Source organism: Cervus elaphus, chromosome 1 (assembly GCF_910594005.1).
Source record: "Cervus elaphus chromosome 1, mCerEla1.1, whole genome shotgun sequence".
Lineage (NCBI taxonomy): Eukaryota > Metazoa > Chordata > Mammalia > Artiodactyla > Cervidae > Cervus > Cervus elaphus.
This window is the reverse complement of record NC_057815.1, coordinates 77,072,093-77,093,362: the sequence shown is the minus strand read 5'-3', so window position 1 is coordinate 77,093,362 and position 21,270 is coordinate 77,072,093. Positions and strand designations below refer to the sequence as shown.

The window sequence follows — 21,270 nt, the reverse complement described above, 5'->3', positions numbered from 1 at the left end:
TCTATTTTTATCTTGTACAGTTTTTCTAAGTGCTTGATTCAACTTTTGATCTCATTCTTCACACCATTTTACCTTGTGCGCCACCTCTACAGCATTTAATAGGCTATTTAGACTTCGTTCACTGAGTTTTGAATTGAAAGGGCTGCCTTATTCACCTTAAAAACCTAGATCACTGTTTCGGTAATTAAAGGTGAAATGGATAAATTTTTGCACTCAGGCCATATGCTATATGTTACAAAATTTTATAGAATTGTATGTTTTGGGAAGACAGGTGCTTATAATTATTGATAATACAAAGTAAAGTATTTTGGGCATAAGAGTGAATGGTTTCTAAAGTTTTGTTTTAACAACAGAAAAAGAGGAAGGGAGAAATGTATTTGGCCAAGTCAATTCTGATGAAACTTTTAAGTCCCTAAACTTCTGATTCTACACTTCTGTCTTTCAGAAGTAAGATTTCAGTTTTCAAACAATTCATAGCCTATCCTAGAGTTAAGAAGGCCTGAAGTATTAAAAGAATGATCTTTACTTTGGGGAAAAAACAATTACGTGACTTGAAGAATCTCAAATTAATTGCTAATAAAGTTCTTAAAAGAGGAGAATTCAGGGCCATTAAAGTGTTTTGCTTTTGGTGAAAAATAAGTTTAGGAAGATATAGAAAATATGAGAAATACGTGTTCTATTTTGTACTTACTAATTAGTAAAGAACGATAAAACAGTGTCGAAACCTGGTTTATTTTGTTGAGTAACCATTAGTATCTAGTAGTTAAAAGGAAATAGTGCCTATTTCAAACCTAAGTGGGTGTGTGTGAATGTTAGAAGAGGAAGGGAAGAGGCCAAGAGTATATGTTATAATGATAATCTTTTCTTTGGATCCAATTATCTTTATCTGTTTTTAACAAAATCTTTCTGTAATAGCTTTTTCTAACCCCCCCCCCCCCCCCCGTCCTGTTTTAAGTGATAGTGTAACAGTTTTGGACAGGCAAGTTGGATTTGATCGTATTGTTAATATTTCTTGAGGAAATTGACTATATAGGATACTCTATCTGGCAGTAATTGTTCCTAAGAGAGGGAGATCTGTGTTTACAGAAGTACTCGTTTTCCTGAAAAGTACAACAGAGGGAGGTTGCGTTAGACAAGATTGCATTCCCTCTTCGTTAGGAACACAGAAATGTGTATTCTTTTTTAGAAAAGACCTAGTTACGAATTTGAGTCTTCTTGTTTTTAATGGATAGTTGGTAACGGTGTGAGATTGATTTTTTTTTTTTAATGTTATTGTTAGAGACTCTTTATTTTGTTTATTTTTTGGTGCCTGGACAGGGACTTGAACCCTGGACCCTCAGATTTTAAAAGAGATTTTAGTTGGGTAAATGTTTAACCTAATTTTAGATTAAGCGATAGTTTATAATAAGCAGTAAATATTTATTAAAACTCGAAGGGTAAAACTTCTTAATTGTTGTCTTTCTAGTGTTTCACTTAGTTTATCAAATAAATTAATATTTTGGTCCCTCCTGATCAAAAGAACCTGCATTTTCACATTCTAAAAATTTTAAGATTTTTATTTATAAAACAAACACTTCAAAGCTATTTGTTTCCTAGGGAATGAGTAAACAAATTTAAGAAGCAAGTATGATAAGTATAGTTATTTGGACCAATACCTATTAGCCTGCTTTTTCTAAGTTTTTGAAATGTTTGTATGTTTAGTAGATTTAAGTTTTTGAAAGATTTGAAGGGATTATATGCAGGATATATATATTCAGATTTGTTCACTTAAAACATCTAGTAGTTTTGTCGCACTGGTAAAGGAACATAGGACTAAGCTGGCATCCAGTACTGTCAGCTGTCACATAGAATGCTTTAGGCATATGAATTACTTTTTTTTGATTTTGAAGAAAGACTACTACCAAGAGAAACTTAAGAGTTGAAATGTTTAGTATTTGCAGTTTTCTTAATGTTTTAACAACAACAAAAGGAATGACTTAGGTCTGATTCTGCTTTATTTTTGAGGAAACAGCATTTGGGGAAACATGTATTTACAGAACAGATGGATTAGGTGGTGGTTCTCAAAATGGAGTCAGTGGTCCATTGTATCATATTGCTTCATTATTGATAGTGCTTCATTATTGCCTGTACCTCAGTTTTAGATATATTATAATAGATTCTGTAGGTGAGGCTGAAAATCTTCATTGGAAATGAGTATCTTGGTGATTTTTATGTAAATGAGTTTGTAAACCACTTAGGTTAGATAGAGATTGAAGATACTTGGACCTTCAAAGTTGGTTTTGAATACATTGATAAAATAAATGGAGAAAAACATTGCAGATTGTTTGAGGATGGCTAGGCCTTTGATAGTATTTTACTGATTTTTCTCTCCCTACTATATTTAGTCACTCATGAATGGAAAATACTCATTATAAAACTAGTTTTGTGACTGTGCTAGTTCTGTTGCAAAGATCATCAAAACTCTTGGTCAAAAAGCTTATGTAGTTTTACATTCTTTAACTAACTACATCCCTCTCCGCATACTTTTGATGTTTATCACTTGGTTTAAATTTTCACTGACTTCTATTTTAATTTAATTTACCTATGACCTCCAGCATAACACCCTCTCCATTTATCACAAAAATAGCTATTTGGAGAAAGTAAAGTACTTTTTTTTGTTCTTTTTCTGTCCAAGTTTTACTTCCCTGGTGGAAATGGAAAGAAGAAATGAAATTAGATTATACACATCACCGACTCAATGGACATGAGTTTGAGTAAACTCTGGGAGTTGGTGATGGACAGGGAGGCCTGGTGTGCTGCAGTCCATGGGGTCACAAAGAGTTGGACCCGACTGAGCGACTGAACCGAACTGATACATTTAAAATCATTAATATAATAGTCTGTCACTTCTCCACACCCCACCCTATTAACAACAACCTAATATAAATTAAACTATTGTATAGACAGTGGTTTGCAGCCTCAGTTTCCCAGAAGCTATGTGGCATACCCATGACACATGACAATTGTAAGAAAAGATTATTAAAAATGCTTCTCCTTTTTCAGACTACATAATTGTAGTTTTGTGGTCTTCATCAAAAATAATATATTGCAGCAGATTGAAAGCAGAAGCCAGATATTAAAGAGATCACAAAAATGTAAAACAGTGCCATCGTTTTCACTAATTTGTTGTTGTTGTTCTGGAAAATATTTTTAGTTAAAATTGGACATTTATTTTTAAATGAATTAACATTAAAATTTTTGAAGTTTTAATTTTGAATATAATATTGATACATTTGACCCACATTTTATAAAATGTCTCTAGTTCCTCTGTTGTAAGAATGCAAAGTGATTCTCTATAAGAAGTTTGAGAACCATTGAAATGATGCATGGAACCTGTGAGACAACATCGTAAGTTTTTTCTCTGAGTTAGCTTCCCATGGCAAAAAGACCATCAACTGAAGGGTAGAAAATTTTTGTAAACTGTATATCCAATAAAGAACTAATAGCTATAATATGTAAAAACACTTGCAGTGCAATAACAAAAAAATAACTCAAGTAAAAATGGGCAAGGAATCTGAAAAGACATTAACTATATACAAATAGCCAATAAAAACCTGAAAAGTGTTGAACCTCATTAACTACTAGTGAAATAAAGATCAAAACCACAATGAGATACCACTCTACTGTCTTTTAAAATCATCAAAAAGATAGATAATACCAAGTGTTGGTGAGAATGTAAGAAAAATTGGAGCACTTTTACTGGTGGAACTGTAAAATGGTTCAGTCACTTTGGGAAACAGTCTTGACAGTTCTTCAAAATGTTACATAATTTGCTTTATGGCCTAACAATTTCACTTCTGGGTATACACCTAAGTAAAAAGAAAATACAAAAGGAACTCTACTCAAAAACTAGAAATAATCCAAATGTCCAATGACTGGTAAATAAAATGTGTGATATCCTTTCAGTGCAATATTTGGCACTGGAAAGTACTGATATGTGATAAAACATGAAGTTTGAAAACATGCAAAATGAAAGTCAGAAACAAAACACATTGTGTTGATTTACGTGAAATGCCTACACATTTATGGAAACAGATTGGTGGTTGCGTAGGCCTAGGCGGATTGGGAGATGGAATGCCCATTAATGGGTATGGGTTTTTATTTGGGGTGATAAAAATGTTCTAAAATTTATTGTGATGGTGAATATACTGAATTTAGGTGAATTTTACTCTTTAAATGGGTGTATTGTATGGAATTTGATTGTCTCAATAAAGCCATTATTTGAAAAGGTCAAATGTGTATAATGTATCCTACCTCCATACTTTAAGCCAGTTGTCCATGGGGGAATTCTTCAGAGAGAGAAGTTGGTATTTTAGCAATGCTCTACAACTAGAAAAACAGCTCATAGAACAGATACTAGGGTAGTTCCTCAGCAACATTTTTGCCTAATACAAAAAAAGTCTGTCATCAGCTTCACAAGGTTTTCTGATTTTTGTACCCATTTGGAATAGTATATGTTGATGTGTATCGGTATACTCCTTACAGTCTTATAATTTTTCTGATTTTTAAAATTGTGCAAATCAAAGCAGCTCCCAGTGTCCTACTAGTATCATTGTGCGTGCATTGGGAACTGAACTAGTCCAGCTTTTGTTCTGCTCATTTGATTTGTTCATCCTACTCCCCATTAACATCCCCCTATAGGATGATAATAGGATTACAGGTATTCCAAAGACAAGCTGGATTTTGATAGTTTTATAGTTGTTTTTGGGACATGTAAACATGAGATGGCTGTTTGGCTATAACTAAACAGAGTTCTGACCTCATTCCATTACAAATGGGCACTGGAAACTTGTGACAAGTTTTCTTAAAGTGACCTATTTCTCTGATCTGGCAACAGATCCAGGAAATAATATAGGGTTGGCCACAACTGGTTTTTCTGTAAGGTGTTGTGGAAAATGACAAATGAACTTTTTGGCAACCCAATAATACCACTCTGTTCTTTATGAAGCCTCAGTCTACTTGTTGATTCTAGAAAACAGTTCCATTTTCATTTGCTCAACAGCAAATATAGTAACCAGACCACAAAACAAAAATGTTACACTCTTGGTTACCCAACTGGTTCACATCTGTGACAATGAATGACTTATTGTGAGAAATGTGGCCTTTTAACTACTAGAGGATACTGGGCCATTTCAGTTATCTTTTATTGTTAATTAATTCAGTTGATAGAGAATTATATATATAGATTCTTTTACAAACATTTGACTACATCCTTGTCCAGAGGAAAACGTTCACCATTGTAAGAGATTCTGCAAAGAGCTGATTGATAGTTCTGCCAGATTTAACTGGACTTAGGGCAGATTCATGTAATTTAATTGTATTTTTTATTATAGAATGGGATTATTGGTTACTTAACAAGGAGTGGAGATTAATGCCTAACATAGTAGATGCTCAATAAATGTTTTGTTTTGTTTTACATCTGATCCATCATCCTTTCCTTGGGCTTCTTAGTCCATGGTAACTCCTTCCTCCAGGTGTCTATTGATAGAATTTTTGGAACTTGAATGGGCAAAATAAAACTATTTTCACTAATTTCTAACTGAAATCAAGCCTTCTATTATGAATGTAGGCAAGAAACCATGCTAGTACTGTTAGCAACAGCTATGTATGTGACTGGGACAGAAGTATTCACAGTACTATTAGCACTCATCAGTAGACTCACTAGATTTTATTTCATGTGATAAGTATTTGTTACTATGTAAAACTTTAAGATATTTAGATAATTTCATTTCAGTATAATTGAATCCTGCATAGTTTATTTTGTATATTTGAGAACATCATCCTGAGAAAGTTCCCATGGATGTCACTAGATTGCAAGAAGGTACAGTGGTACCAAAAAAAAAGTTTGGAACTGCTTGTTGTTCAGTCGCTAAATCCTGTTTGACTCTTGTGACCCATGGACTGTAGCCCACCAGTCTCTCTGTCCAAGGGATTTACCAGGCAAGAATACTGGAGTGGGTTGCCTGTCTCCTGCATTGGCAGGTGGATTCTTTACCACTGAGCCAGAGCCCTGATTTTCAACTCAGGCTGCCCACTGGAACTGGTGCTGTGTGCCACTTGGTGCTGCCGTGTCTGGCTCTTCGGAACTCTGTGGGCTGTAGCCCGCCAGGCTCCATCTGTCCATGGGATTCTCCAAGCAAGAATACTGGAGTGGGCTGCTGTTCCCTTCTCCAGGGAATCTTCCTAACCCAGGGATCAAACCTGTGTCCCTTATGTTTCCTGAATTGGACCTGAAGAGTTTTTTAAAAACAGTGACGGTCCAGGCTCACTCCTAGAGATTTTATTTCAAATGATCTAGAGTGAGACTTGAGTATCTTTTTAAATGCTCTTTACCCAAGATGATTCTGATGTGCTGCCAGGGTTGGGAATCACTAAATGAACGGATTATTTTATTTCATAAGGAGACATTTATCCTTGCTGCAGTTATGCTGGTCAGATACTAGATGCCATCTTCTGAGTTTCTCCGTTCTGCAGATTATGGTATGTGGTGTTGTTCAGTCACTAAGTTGTGTCCAACTTTTTGCAACCCCATGAACCGCAGCACTCCAGACTTTCCTGTCTTTCACTATCTCCCAGAGTTTGCTCACATTCAACCATCTCATTTGCTGCCCTCTTCTCTGTTTGCCTTCAGTCTTTCCCAGCTCTTCGCATCAGGTGGCCAAACTATTGGAGTTTCAGCTTCAGCATCAGTCCTTCCAATGAACACCCAGGACTGATCTCCTTCAGGATGGACTGGTTGGATCTCCTTGCAGTCCAAGGGACTCTCAAGAGTCTTCTCTAGCACCACAGTTCAAAAGCATCAATTCCTTGGCACTCAGCCTTTATGGTCCAACTCTCATATCTGTACATGACTACTGGAAAAACCATAGCTTTAACTATGTGGACCTTTGTTGACAAAGGGATGACTCTGCTTTTTAATATGCTGTCTAGTTTGTCATAGCTTTTCTTCCAAGGAACAGGTGTCTTTTAATTTCATGGCTGCAGTCACTGTCAGCAGTGATTTTGGAGGCCCAAAATATATAATCTGCCACCGCTTCCACTTTTCCCCTTGTATTTGCCATGAAGTGATGGGACTGGATGCCATGATCTTAGTTTTTTGAATGTTGAGTTTTAAACCAGCTTTTTCATTCTCTGCTTTCAACCCTCATCAAGAGGCTCTAGTTCCTCTTCATATTCTGCCGTTAGGGTGGTATCATTTGCATATGTGAGGTTGTTGATATTTCTTTGGCAGTCTTGATTCCAGCTTGTGATTCATCAGCCAGGCATTTCACATGATGTACTCTGTGTATAAGTATAGTATACATTATCTAATTTGGTAGGTTAATTTTGAAGACATGAATTTGAATGATTTGGCCTCCCCTCAGACTGTTTTGAAATACTAATTGTTATTAGTAGCATTGATTAGCTTAGCTGGTTTTTAGGTCATAATGTAAAGTTCTGTATCATATTTACTTTTTATTTTATCATTAACATTTTATGATTCATATCTTACAAATCCTCACTTATTTTAAAATATTTTTAAAATTTGTTTTGTCAAGAAGTAAACTGAAAGTCTTTGTTGTATCCCAGGTGCCCCTTAAACAATGCACATACTAGGCACTGAGGAAATATTTTTCAGGTGAACAGTAAAATTTCAAACAGCAAAAAAGTATGTATATGGTGTGTAAAGTACATTTGTATGTGGTGTGTGTGTGTCTCCCCAGGCACCCCTACTTTTTTCTAAACTGACTGTTATGTCCCATGTTGCTGTTTATAGACCTGCCTTGTTTGTTCTTTTTGGTGGTTACAAATTCCATAATTTATTTAACCAGGTTTTTTTTACGTGATTATTTAAATTATTCCTAGTCTTGTACAGCAACAGACAGCCACATAGCTGAGTATTCTTCTGTACACATCTTTGTACACATATCGAGTAGGATAAGTGGCCAGAACTGGAATGCAGGGTCAGATATTCGTGTTACATTTTGATCAGTATTACTGCTTTCTCTTGCCAACAGTTTGAGAATGTCTGTTTCTACATATTTTGACCAGTTCATTCAGTCAGTTGAGTTCCTTAGTTGGGTCCGACTCTTTGTGACCCCATGGACTGCAGCGCGCCAGGCTTCCCTGTCCGTTATCAACTCCTGGAGCTTGCTCAGACTCATGTCCATCAAGTCGGTGATGCCATCCAACCACCTTATTCTGTCGTCCTTTTCTGCTCTGCCTTTAGTCTTTCCCAGCATCAGGGTCTTTTCTAATGAGTCAGTTCCTTGCATCAGGTGGCCAAAGTATTGGAGTTTCAGCTTCAGCATCAGTCCTTCCAATTAATATTCAGGACTGATTTCCTTTAGGATGGGCTGATTTAGTTCGAGATTAGTATCTTTGCCAGTGCACTGTTAATTATAAAACACCTTTGATCTCTTATTTTATGGCTTATATTTGTATTGTTTTCAGGTGTTTAAAGTTCATTGTTCTTTTTCTATGAGTGTTTGAATACTTTGCCCATTTTCTTCTTGAGTTTCTGATGTTTTAGTGACTGGATGTTATATTAATAAATTTAATACTTTGCCATATGTGTTGGGGATATTTTTTCAAGTTCATCTTTTCACTTTCATTGTGATACTTTCCCCATGCACAAATATAAACTTTACGAATTAAGTTTACTCTTTTCAAAGGCTTTTAAAGAGCATTCCCACACAAAGGTACATTTCAGTACATTTTCTGATGGTTCTTTCTTGTGTTTTTGTTTTTAATGTTTTTGATTTATCTGAAATTAATTTGATAGAATGGTTAAAATTGGGATTCAGCTTTTATTGACTTTGCAGTTGTTCTAAGATAGTTATTCTAGCACCATGCATTGAATAACCCAACATTCTGCTTTCAAATATCACCTTTATTTGCTAATTTTCCATGTATCTTCTTTCTGAACCATCCTGATCCCGTGATTGTTTTATCACCATTGCAGAACTAACTTATTCTGTATCATGTTTAGTATGAGTGGGCCAGTGGTTTTCCTTTATTAAACTTTTCCAGTTTTAGTTTCTTGAGCAAGCTACTGAAAGCTCTTAGGTATTAGTAGGACATCATAATTTTGATAGAAAATCACATTAGTCTTTTAAAACACGTTTTTCTTTCTAAATGTGTACTTATCAGTGGTGGAAACTGATTTATTCCAAAGGAAAGTATACTTCTTCCAGGTAGTTTTTCCCACCTAAACAGATGACTTAAAATCTTTTTCCCAACTGGTATTTTGACAGAATTGTCTGGTGATATATTAATTGCTACTGAGGAAGGTGAGGGGGGAAGAGATGTTAGAGGCAGTGCTTCCCTCTCTTTCCTCTCTTGAATATTACTAATATTTATGGCTATGTTGGGCTTCCTTGGTGGCTAAGATGGTAAAAGAATCCACCTGCAATGTGGGAGACCTGGGTTCGATCCCTGGGTTGGGAAGATGCCCTGGAGGAGGGCATGGCAACCCACTCCAGTATTCTTGCCTAGAGAATCCCCATGGTCAGAGGTCCTTGGCAGGCTATAGTCCATGGGGTCGCAAAGAGTTGGACACGGCTGAGTACAGCACAGCATTGCTATATTACAATTTCAGGAAGTCCTCCCACAAAGGCAGAACAAAACTTCATGCAAATTTATCTGGCTTATTTCGTATCAGTTTCTTTTTGTGGTACAAAATAATATTGTGAAGAACAATTTGAAAAGTAATGGTTGTATTTACGCCACAAGTCCTGGCTACTTTTTTAGGTATTGACTTTAAGATTGTATTTCTATAGTAAAAATAAAACCACCTTTTATTAAAGAGTTTAGAAAATACTGAGAAAGGGGGGAAAGTCAGCTGTCCATCTACCACACATCACCCAGACATGACTACTTTTTTTTACAGTCTTTTCAGTCTCTTTCATTGTAGATTTCTTTTATAGTTTTTGTATACAGTTTGTAAGTACAGTTTCATGTACAGTTTGCTATATATACAGTTTGTAAATCATGCTTTTAAAACTTTTACATCAAAATAAAGTTTTCATGTCATTTCATGCTTTTTCATTGTGATTCAGGATGAATTCTCTATAGCAATGTTTTTTAGTGTTGTTGGTCCAGGGACCTTGTGGGTTTCTAAGACTTTGATCTGTGAGTTCATACTGTTTCATAATAGATTTAAGACATTATTTGCCTATTTCACTTTTAATTCTCATGAGTGTACAGTGGAATTTTTACATGATTTGATAGTGCAGTAGGTTGAGTTCAAAAGCATATATGAAAATCCAGCTGCATTTTATTTTTTATTTTTTTTCCAGCTGCATTTTAAAGCCTACTATATTTATTATACACAGATTTGCAAATATATATCTCAGGGATAATCATCTAAATGAATTTTAAAAGTTATTTCTCATTAAATTTTTTTTATGTTAACATGTGAATACTTTTATTATTATTTGTATGCAAATAAATATCTAACCTTGTCTCAGTTTTAATTTCTAACGTGGTAAATACTGAAATAACCTACATAAACGAAAACGCTTTGATGTACTTACTTTTTAGAGTATAAAAGGGGTCTGAGTCTAAAAAGCTGTAGAACTGCTGTTTTATTTCATTAAAAAAGAGATGGGTTTATTTAAATTTAAAATGTTTTAATTTTTAGGTATGTGTCCATTTGAATTTGTTATTATGCAAGTGATTTAGATTACAGAAAATGAAGACTTCTTTTATAAGAGGACGTTTTCATGCTTCTTATTGTGATACTGCATCTGGGCACTAATATATTGTACTTGAGTTAAATTAGTCCTGATATTTTTAAAACAGTAACTTGAGTTCATTATTTTTCTTCCCCCTAGGCAGCTGAGTATGTCCCAGAGAAGGTGAAGAAAGCCGAAAAGAAATTAGAAGAGAATCCTTATGACCTTGACGCTTGGAGCATTCTCATTCGAGAGGCACAGGTTTAGTGATATAGGATTACATTTCCTTCTCTATGGGTCCAATCACACTACTTGGTTCTGCAGTAAATAATATTTTCATAATCCTAACATTGTAAATGCTGTTTATTGGTTTTCAATTTTAGAATCAACCTATAGACAAAGCACGGAAGACTTATGAACGCCTTGTTGCCCAGTTCCCCAGTTCTGGCAGATTCTGGAAACTGTACATTGAAGCAGAGGTTAATATTTTATTTTATTTTTTCTTATATAGCATTTGATGGGAATTGCAACATACACTGTAGTGATAGAAAACAAATTAGGAACATAGATAGCACAAGTAAGGACAAGGAGGATTTAAAATGTCTTTTGCCTTTATTTTGTAAAATAGGTATGAATTTTTGAAATTTGGGTCTTTACAAGCTGATGATTGTTGCATTTTGGAGTTGCAACAACATTAAAACAGTTTCAATGGTATTGGAGTGCTTTAGCCTTTTATTTACTTGTCATGTGTCAATTTATTGCCTCCTGTGTCATTTATTTAGAACTCATTTTTCTTTTTATTCCTATTTACAAATGAATCTGGTATTATAAGGAAATACAGAAATGTTAACTTAGTTTCGTAGGGTGTTTTGAGTGTCTCTGGTGAAATGAAACCTTTAGGTAAAAAATTATTTTGGATTTTAATTTTGTGAAAATGCATGGTTTGTCAATAAATGTAAGCACTTCAGTAATTTTTAAAGTTTTTCTGTAGGATAAAGTTTACATTATACAATAATAAGTTAATATGAACTCAAACCTATGTAATCATAATTTACCCAGTGAGACTTTGATTGGTTTTTTTGTTTTGTTTTTTTTCTTTATAACTGTCTTGAAATTTGAAGTCAGACATTTTATTTTAAAGAGTAAAGGCCCCATTCTTGTTTATGATTAGAAGGGAAATGTTCACTTTTGAAGATCAGAATTAGCAATCAAGATGATGATAAAATGTTAATGTATTGATAACAGTTGGCACCAAATAATTTTTCAGGTGATATATATTAATGAGATGGGGTGAGATAGGAATAGTTGATAATCCACATTAAGCTGAAAATTGATATTCATTTCTTTTTATAACTTATTTATACTTATGAGGTAGTCTTATTTGAATATTTTATAATATAAATTCTCAACAAAATCAAGTACACTGCAGCCTCGTCATAACATTTTCACAATAACTGAAATTTGATCATATGTGGGTCTGTTTTGGACCTATCAAAGGGCTTTAGTCAGCAGTACTAAACAGACTTCAACACAACACAGTGTCACCTGTGATGTGTCCCTCAGAATGGACCTAACTAACCGCAGATTTAAATTGAGGCTACAGTGTACTCACTGTATTTGTGTTATAGTTTATATTATGTTGGGAGTGGGGGAATTACTGGACAATAGCAGGAACATTGTGTGTGTGTTGAAGTTTTTCTGTGTGGTTGTATATGTGGTGTGTGTGTTTGTGTGTTTGTATGTGTGAGAGAGAGTGTATCTTATGTGGAGTCTGGTTGTGATTTTGGACCAAGACCATATCCTTAAGGTTTTATCACTTATCCTTTTGGACCATTTCCTTCCTTAGTATATCTAATCATCAGAGTATACTGGCATGAAATTCACCAGGTGAGTGAATAAAACTGTCTGAAGTATGCTGAAGCCAGGATCATCTACCTATACTTGGTCTTCATTCCAGTTTGACTTTACATATTAGCTTATATGCAGATATTCTGCAAACTCATCAGAAATTAACATAATTGGTACATGATAATTTTTGTATAATGAAATAGTGTATTGTGAGTTTTAGAAATTTCTTTCAGTTTCTCAGATATTCCGTTATTCATTCATTTTATTATAGTATGATTTAAACTGAAATTAGCTGTTAGATATTCATTCTGTAAGCATAAAACACAGTGAGTCTATTTCTTCCACTTCCTAACTAAAAATAAAAACTGAACTCTAAGACAGACTAGATGTTATTCCAAAGGGCTGAAGTTGTCTAAATAACTGGCTCATTTCACGTACTATTTCAGAGCTGTTAGCAGTTGCCTGACATTTATTTAGTTGGTAATGTTTGCAGTTTCACATACCTGCACACACAAATATGAATGTATGTGTAAAACATCTTTTGATATTTAAAAAAATGGTAAAGAATATATATGTGTATTTCATAAGATTTTTATTTCTGGTTTAGGAATTAAGATGTTACATTGAATGCAAATTTTAAAAATGCATGTCCTGAGCAATGTTTTTCTCTTTCCTAATTTGTTCTTTTTTATTTTCACATATGTACTTTGCTTAGTCTGTAAGGGGCTAAAGTTTTCTTGGGCCGTATCACTCAATGTAGCCTTAAATATTTTTGGAGAAGACACATAATCTACTTAGGATACATTAAAATCTGAAGTAATAATAAGAATGTCTTCACATTAAAGGTACTACTAACAGTGTTTGCGCAACATCCTGTATGCACTTTCAAGAAAATAAAGTTTTGTTAATACATTTGTTGTAACTCAGTACTTCATGGTGGGAAAATTGTAAAGTTTCTTTTATTTATGTTCAGTTAAACCAGTGTGTGTGAGTCCAAATACATTTAGTTCTTTTCTAATAGAAAATACATACATCTTTTAAAATGAGATAATTTTCTTCCCCAGAGAAACTTCTTATAAATCCTACTTAGTAACAAAATGGCAAGGAGGAGTGGTGTTTTGGGGATTTGGGGAGTCGGAGGGTTGCTTTTGAACTTGGAACATCAATTGGAAATGGGAGCACATTATAAATAATTTTTAGTAAAGAAGTTAATAACACTATCTGGTATTTTTAATATTTGCCAGTATATCTTTTCTCGTATCAGTGAGCATTTAGCAATACTTAGATACTTTTGTAAAATTTGAACTTTAAAATGTCATCCTTAATTCATTACCTACTTTTTTATTTTTTTGCTTATTGAAGGTAAAATTCTCTTGTTCTAATGAAAAGACATGTAGGACCACCATCTGTATATTTAATACACCTATATATAATACATACCTAATTTCAAAATTTAGGCCAAATTATTTTAGTGTTGTATATATTATATAGGAGATCATATTTTGCCTCCAGTTCATGGAATTGCTTTCCTCTTGAATTCCAAAATGCTCCTTTATGTGGTCTAGCCATATCATAGAAGCGAACAATATGACTATTCTTAAGTGATATAGTTATAAGTATAAAGTCTAAATTGTTAAGGTATGAAAATAGCAAAGGAAACATCTTAATACATATCTAGTTGACAGATGTCTTAAATCTGTACTGCAGTATATTTTAGAGTTTAAAAAATGAGACTTTTTAAACACTAGAGTGATATCCATTTAGAGCCTAAGTGCTCATAATGAACCCCTGTTTAGAATGGTCACTAAGTATTAGTGAATTGAAAAAATTTATAGTTTTTCTTATTTTTAAGTTGGTTTTCCCTCTTCTGGTTCCTGTAGCTCTTCATGTAGCTAGGTAATCAGTGTGACAGCATGTAAGCTACAATATCTTGGTGTTAGCAGTAATTTGTTTTTATTTGAGCCACATTCATAAGAAATTTTCTTAGGATGATTTTTTAATTGTTAGCTGAAGGAGAAATGAAGAAGGTAATACTGCTGGTAATAGCAACATTGTGTCTTGCTGTCTGTGAAAACTGTAATTGTTTAATAAAAGTATATAGAGAATTGATTGCCTTTTATTAAAAATATTTTAATGTGAATCCTTTTCTTATAATGGGATGTGAAGTACATACTTCAGTTTTTCAAAATAACCTTTCTACTTGGGAAAAATGACCTTTAAAAATACCTTTCTTCTTGGAAAATCGAAGTGAACTCAGGATGGATCATGGGTGACCTAAATTGAAATAAACTTCTCCACTGTCTATACTGTTTTAATTCCTCTAAGTAGCAGTTTAAACTACTGTATTATAATGTTTTGTACATGTTGAGCAATGTGATTTTTAAATGTAGGAAAAAATTATCATATAGATCACAACTTCTTTTCTATACTTCAGCTTGCAATCTTCTTTTTAAAAAAATCTGTACTCTTTTCTTATAGATCTGCTCTTTTCCTGTTTGTAATAAATGTTGGTCCATGTCTGTGTGATTATTCAGATTGTCCTCTAAAATGCAATATGTTTTTTTAATCTATAGTTTCTTAAATGCATGTTTAAATGTAGTGCAGGAGTATAAAAGAAAACAAACTCTTTGCAAACACTGAACTGATGATCAAATACCTGAGAGTGATACGACTAATTACATACTGTTCTTAAAACAAAGGAAGTATTTACATTTACTATTTTAAGTAGCAAGCTTCTATTTTAAGTCTTACTGAAATATCCCATTCATTTTTCTGGCATTATAGTAGCATAGATATTTAGGTGTTGTCACTTCTACTAACATGATCTATACATTTTTTCCCTTGGAGCCTTTTCTTTCCACCCCAGGCATTGCATAATCTCTTTGCAAAAGGACATAGTTAATTTACATAACAAAATTTTTCTTAAAACTAGATAGTTTATTATGTGAAATGTAGCCATTTATTTTCAGGCAAAATTTTGTACTAATCAACCTGATCTTTTTTATATTTTCTTAACTTTGTAAAACATTTATAATCATTGCAATCACATAAAAAATACTGGGGAAAAAGAATCATTTTTTCCCCCCTCTTCAAAGACTCAATTTTTAACCAGGCTTTCTTATATTCTATTTTTTTTATAAGAGTTACAGTGTATTCTGAAAACCTGGAAAAGGCATTTCTAACCAGGTTTTGTTTAAATTCAAACATTACAAAATTTGTTGTGAAACATAAAGGGTTTCCCTGTGGGTAGTGGTTTAGCCTGAATTTCTTGAGCATTTATGGAATAACAACACTTAATATACAATATTTATTATTTAGGTTTTTTTTTTAAATTACTGGGGATTATGATCAGTAAGACGTTAGAGTATTAATTTGGAATACACCCTCCACCCCCACCCCAAAAGATAGTAAAGATATGCCCCAACAGGTGGCAACCGTGAATAAACACAAATGAATCTAAGCCCTTTACAACAATAGGGAGTTAGAAACCCCCGTATTTGGCAGCAGAATTAATCGGTTTTGGTTCTAACTTCTGAGCATAAGGGAACCTGGTGGCAATTAATTGACTTCCTCTTAAAAGACAAGACCGCATAAAGGCTCAAGTGTTTTCTAACAGGTTTGTTGTTTTATATTTTGTTTAATATGTGCTTTCAACTTAAAAATAACTGTTCCTTTTAAATGAATGAGTATGGCTCAAGGCATTTCCAAGAAATGAAGATGTCTGAAATAATGCTAGTGATATCTATGAAAACTACACTTCTGAATGTGGACAAGAATGCATTTATTTGCTTGTAAATAACTTTTTAAATTTTATTTATTACTAAACAATTTTGCTCCTAGCAACTTTGGAGCAGAATACAAGTAGTTGATTAATATAATGGTATAATAAACTGAATTCTGTATAAAGTTTTCCTCCATGTATTCAGAATCTACAGCAAATTCAACAAAATGGTGAATATTTGCTTTGATTACAACCTGTTGAGAAACTAAACGACTTGTCAAAGCTCAGGGAAGCATAACCTGGGGTAAGTTTTACCATTTTATATGCTAGGAAACGTCCAAAGAAAAATTTTTTATTTGGAAATGTTAAGTGGTAGTTCTGAAAACCATCTGATGTCAAGGACGGTGTGAAGTATTTTGGGATAACTACTCTGAAATGTAAAAATATCCAAAGATGAAGTCCCAAGGCTATTTTTAATCTCCCTAATACTTTGATTCATATTACAGAACATGTTTGTTAAAACCTTTTTGAAAAAAAAATACAAAGTTTTAGCTATGGCGTATACAGATAACATTAGTATTATAAATCTTTGTCTAAAGATTATATGTGAAATGGTCTTTTTTTCCTTTCAATTTTATTGAGATATAATTGACATACAACATTTTATAAGTTTAAGACATAAAAATAAAATGATTTGATACAAATATGTATTGTGAAATGATTACCACAATGTTAACATATATCACCTCATATTAACAAGGGAAATGGTATTATGATGACATTTTCTGTAACTTACTTTTTCATAACTGAATTTAAAGAAAAAGTAATGAATTGCATATTGATGGTTTTCTTGAAAATTCTTTAATTCAACAAATTATAGCTCTATATGTATTACATATTTAAAGTCAAGATGGACATTACATTTCAATCAGATTTAGAGCTGGAAGATGAATTAGCTTAGCCCCTTTTCATACATGAGTAAATTAAATCAAGAGATTGTTACCCATTTGAGCCAAAGTGTGCAAACAACACAATTTTAGAATCACCTGGGAAGCTTTTAAGCCATTCAGGCTTTGCATTTACCACACCTGCATTACTGACTCACTCTCCAAAGAATGGCCATGTGGGATCTGTTATTGTTAGTTGTTTTTGGCAGCCAGTTTTGGTAATTGAGGCTTTCTTTATAGGGCAATAATTGAATCTTATTGCCATATGAGTATATTTCATACCTGGCAGAGTACTTCCTATATTTGTCTGAGTATAAAGTCATTGTTCTTTTGACTATATTATGTTGTCAGTATATAATCTGTCAAGAAGTAATCTTAGAGATATCCACTCTTGTAGTATTTTTGACTGTGACTATTATATCTGTGGTCAGATTTAGGGTTGCATTACTGAACTTGTTCAGGTTTTTGTTTTTTTCTTTTTATTTCTGGGAAGCCTGATTTTCTAACTCTATGAACTTTCTTTTTTTAAAAACACAGTATATTCACCAAGTGCCAAACTCAAGAATCAGCTTTTAAGGAAGTCTCAGGTGTTAAGAGATGGCCACTTAAACTGTGGTTTGAAAGGATTACTGCAGCCTTTTTTATTTTTTAACTTTTTGTTTTGTATTGGGGTATAGCCTATTAACAATATTGTGATAGTTTCAGGTAGACAGCAAAGGGACTCCGCCATACATTTACTGTATCCATTCTCCCCCAAACTCTCCTCCCATTCAAGCTGCCATATAACATTGAGCAGAATTTCATGTGCTATACAGTAGATTCTTCTTGATAATCCATTTAAAATATAGCAGTGTGTATGTGTCCATCCCAAATTCCTGAACTATCCCTTCTCCCACTTCTTCTCTTTGACATCCATAAGTTTGTTCACCAAGTCTGTGAATCTGTTTCTGTGTTGTAAGTTCATTTATATCACTTCTTTTTAGATTCCATATATAAGGGATTTTATAGAATATTTCTCCTCTGTTTGACTTCATTCAGTATGACTGTCTAGGTCTATCCATCCATGTTGCTGCAAATGGCATTTTATTCTTTTTAATGGCCAAGTAATATTCCATTGTATATAGGTACCACGTCTATCCATTCCTCTGTCATGGACATTTAGGTTGCTTCCATGTCTTGGCTATTGTAAACAGTGCTTACTGCAGCTTTTTTAAATAACAATTGTCAGTTTTAAATAACTTTATCAGTTCTGGTTTTCCTGAACCATAGGGGACTGGGTTGCATATGTCATGACAATGCTTTACATTTGCTAATAGCAAAGATACTCTCATATGTAAACAAACTTAGAACTTCAGTCTGCAGTCCACTTTCTACTTTAATTATTCTAGTAATGCCCTTTATAGCAATTTTTTTAATCAAAGTCTAATCCAAGGTCATTATATATAGGAGTCATTCTTCTCCAGTCTCCTTGGATGTTCAACAATTCTCAGTCTTAAATTTTTTATTCCCTTACTAAATTCAGGTTATGTTCACTATAGCTGAAAAGCTGCAAGTGGTTGTGTGGCCTCATCAGAGGCACGTGATGTTCATTTACCTCTTACTGGTGATTTCAGTGTTGACCTTTTCCTTGACTGTGTATTTACCATTTTTACTTTTATAACTAATAAAATAATGAGATGTTTTGAGACTGTAAAGATCCTATTTCTCAACAACTGCCCACTCCATTTGAACTCTTGAACAATTAACAGTTATTGCCTGAATCAGTCATGTTTTTCTAGGGCTTTTCAATGTATGTATGATTGACTATAAGTATGTACTTAATTATGCAAATTTCAGCTTATTTTTATTTGAAAACTTGTAAAGTACTGGCTTCTCCTTGCCCTCAGTTTTTTTCCCTTTTGATCAGTTTACTGATACTTGCAGTTAGAAAAGATGATGACTTACCAAATTTGTGCGTATTGTGGTTATAGCAAGTTTTCTAAATGTAGGTCATATACTGTCAGTAATGCTTTTAAATAATTCTATCACAAATCAATCTGTAGGGTTTGGGAAATATCTTTATTGATTTACTTATTTGATCAAATGGCAAATTATTTCAAGTAAGAATTCATATGTGTTTTAGAAGTCATGAGATCTTTGACTTTACAGGTCAAAGTTAGTCAAAAAAAAGTCAAAAAAGATCATCTAGATAAATACTTGTGTTTGAAAATACCATGTTTTTCAAGTATTTGCTTGTTTTAATTATAAAGGTAACACTGTAAAGGAAATAATTTCTCTATTGACAGGTAATAAAGCATGGAAGTGGTATTTTCTCAGAAGTGATGTTTTCTCTGTTGTAAATTTGAGTTTCCCCAAGTTCACGGAAGAGTCATGAGATTTACACTTAAAGAACAGACATTGCAAATTGAAAGAACTTATGTGTCTGTGATTTAGTATTTTATAATTGGGCTAGTTATTTGCCATGAATCTTAAGGGGAGTGTGTCAGAATTCTCTCCATTATTAAAACAGTGATCTGATGATTTTTGCTAGTGTGGAAAAGATATTTAAGTAATTAAAGAAATGCAGGGAATTTGTAAATTTTACTCTATAGAGGATAGTATGGGAGAATACTAATTACACAATTTAGAACCTGGTGACCTATGATTTGCTGCTTTTAGCTCTTCAACCAAATTAATGTGACCTTAGGGAAGCCGTTAATTTTTCTCTCTCTGTTTTCCCTTTCCAATTTTTTATTATGAAAATTTTAAAACAAGTTGAAAGAATATGATGGTAAATATTTATACACCTTCTGCCTTATCTCAATGTTGCATTTTGCCATATGTACTTTTCCCTTCTCTACACACACAATATTGTCCTACATAACCACAATTTCATTATCCCACTGAAAAGGAACAGAGTGTTCTAATATAATTTCATACACAGCTCGTCTTTGTTTTTCCAACTATCTCATACTCTTTCTAAAATTCCCCATTTCTGTGATGGCTGAAATTCTGTTTTTTATCTTCTTACAGTGGTCCTTTTTCTGCTGTGTCTTCTACTTAATCTTAACGGATTTCATGTTATTTCTCACTCTTTTCCCTTCCCCTTCCTTGAGTGTGAATTCAGATACTGTGTCCAATAATGTGTAAATTGTAAAAGGAAATGTCCCCATTAGTTCTAGACAAGAGATGCCTTCGTAACTATCCTGATATTAGTGGGATGGGGGATTTTTTATATTTTTATTACTAAGAGTTATTTTATTCCAAATTTAAATATATTTACAATAAGTTAAAATTTTTGTGGATCTTACCCAAAATATGCATAGGATTGTACATGAATTCTTAAAAGTAAGCAAGTGGTTTGTCTTTTCTTTTTAGTATATGTGCTGCTGAAGTGAGCACTAAGCAGATGTTTTTAAATTATATTACATTTTAAGTGTTGATCTACAAAACTACTAAATTGCCTAGAAGAATGATAGTCTGTGGACATTTAAGGAAAAGAAAAGTGTGAGGATATTTTTGGAGGTGAAATATTTCCTAGAAAATCCATTGTTGATTTTCAGTTGCTATCTTATTGATAGTGGTTTTTCGTTTATACTGATTACTTAGGAAAACAATAAAGCTAAGCATAATTAGGCTTTTAATATATTCCAGGCACTGTGTTTAGTACTTTATAGGGGATATCTGACTAATCACAGTTTACTTTGTAGGTAAGTATTATCCACTGTTTTTTCCAGATGTTCAGCTTTTCTGAAGAATTATTAAGTAGCTTTCCTAAGATCAACAGTACTAAAGTTTAAGTTGGTGGTGGTTTAGTTGCTAAGTCATGTCCGACTCTTGGGACCCCATGGACTGTAGCCTGCCAGGCTCCTCTGTCCATGGGATTTTCCAAGCAAGAATACTGGAGTGGATTGCCATTTCCTTCAGGGGATCTTCCCGACCTTGGTATCAAATGCAGGTCCTCCTGCATTGCAGGCAGATTCTTTACCGACTCAGCTGTGAGGAAAGCCCCAAAGATTAAGCTACTGAGCGGTAAATAGGAAAGCTGGGGGCGTTCTACTGAGATAACCTATTTCAT

The 21,270-nt window shown here is 33.5% G+C and overlaps 1 protein-coding gene across 1 annotated transcript in view; it reads left to right on the top strand.

Annotated features, from left to right (window-relative positions):
* Positions 1 to 21,270, top strand: part of CSTF3 (cleavage stimulation factor subunit 3) — a 63,760-nt gene that overhangs the window by 4,047 nt on the left and 38,443 nt on the right. Inside the window, exons 2-3 of the mRNA XM_043908855.1 lie at positions 10,857 to 10,958; positions 11,081 to 11,176. Of these exons, the coding sequence (XP_043764790.1) occupies positions 10,857 to 10,958; positions 11,081 to 11,176 (198 nt within the window). The remainder of the gene's footprint in view (positions 1 to 10,856; positions 10,959 to 11,080; positions 11,177 to 21,270) is intronic.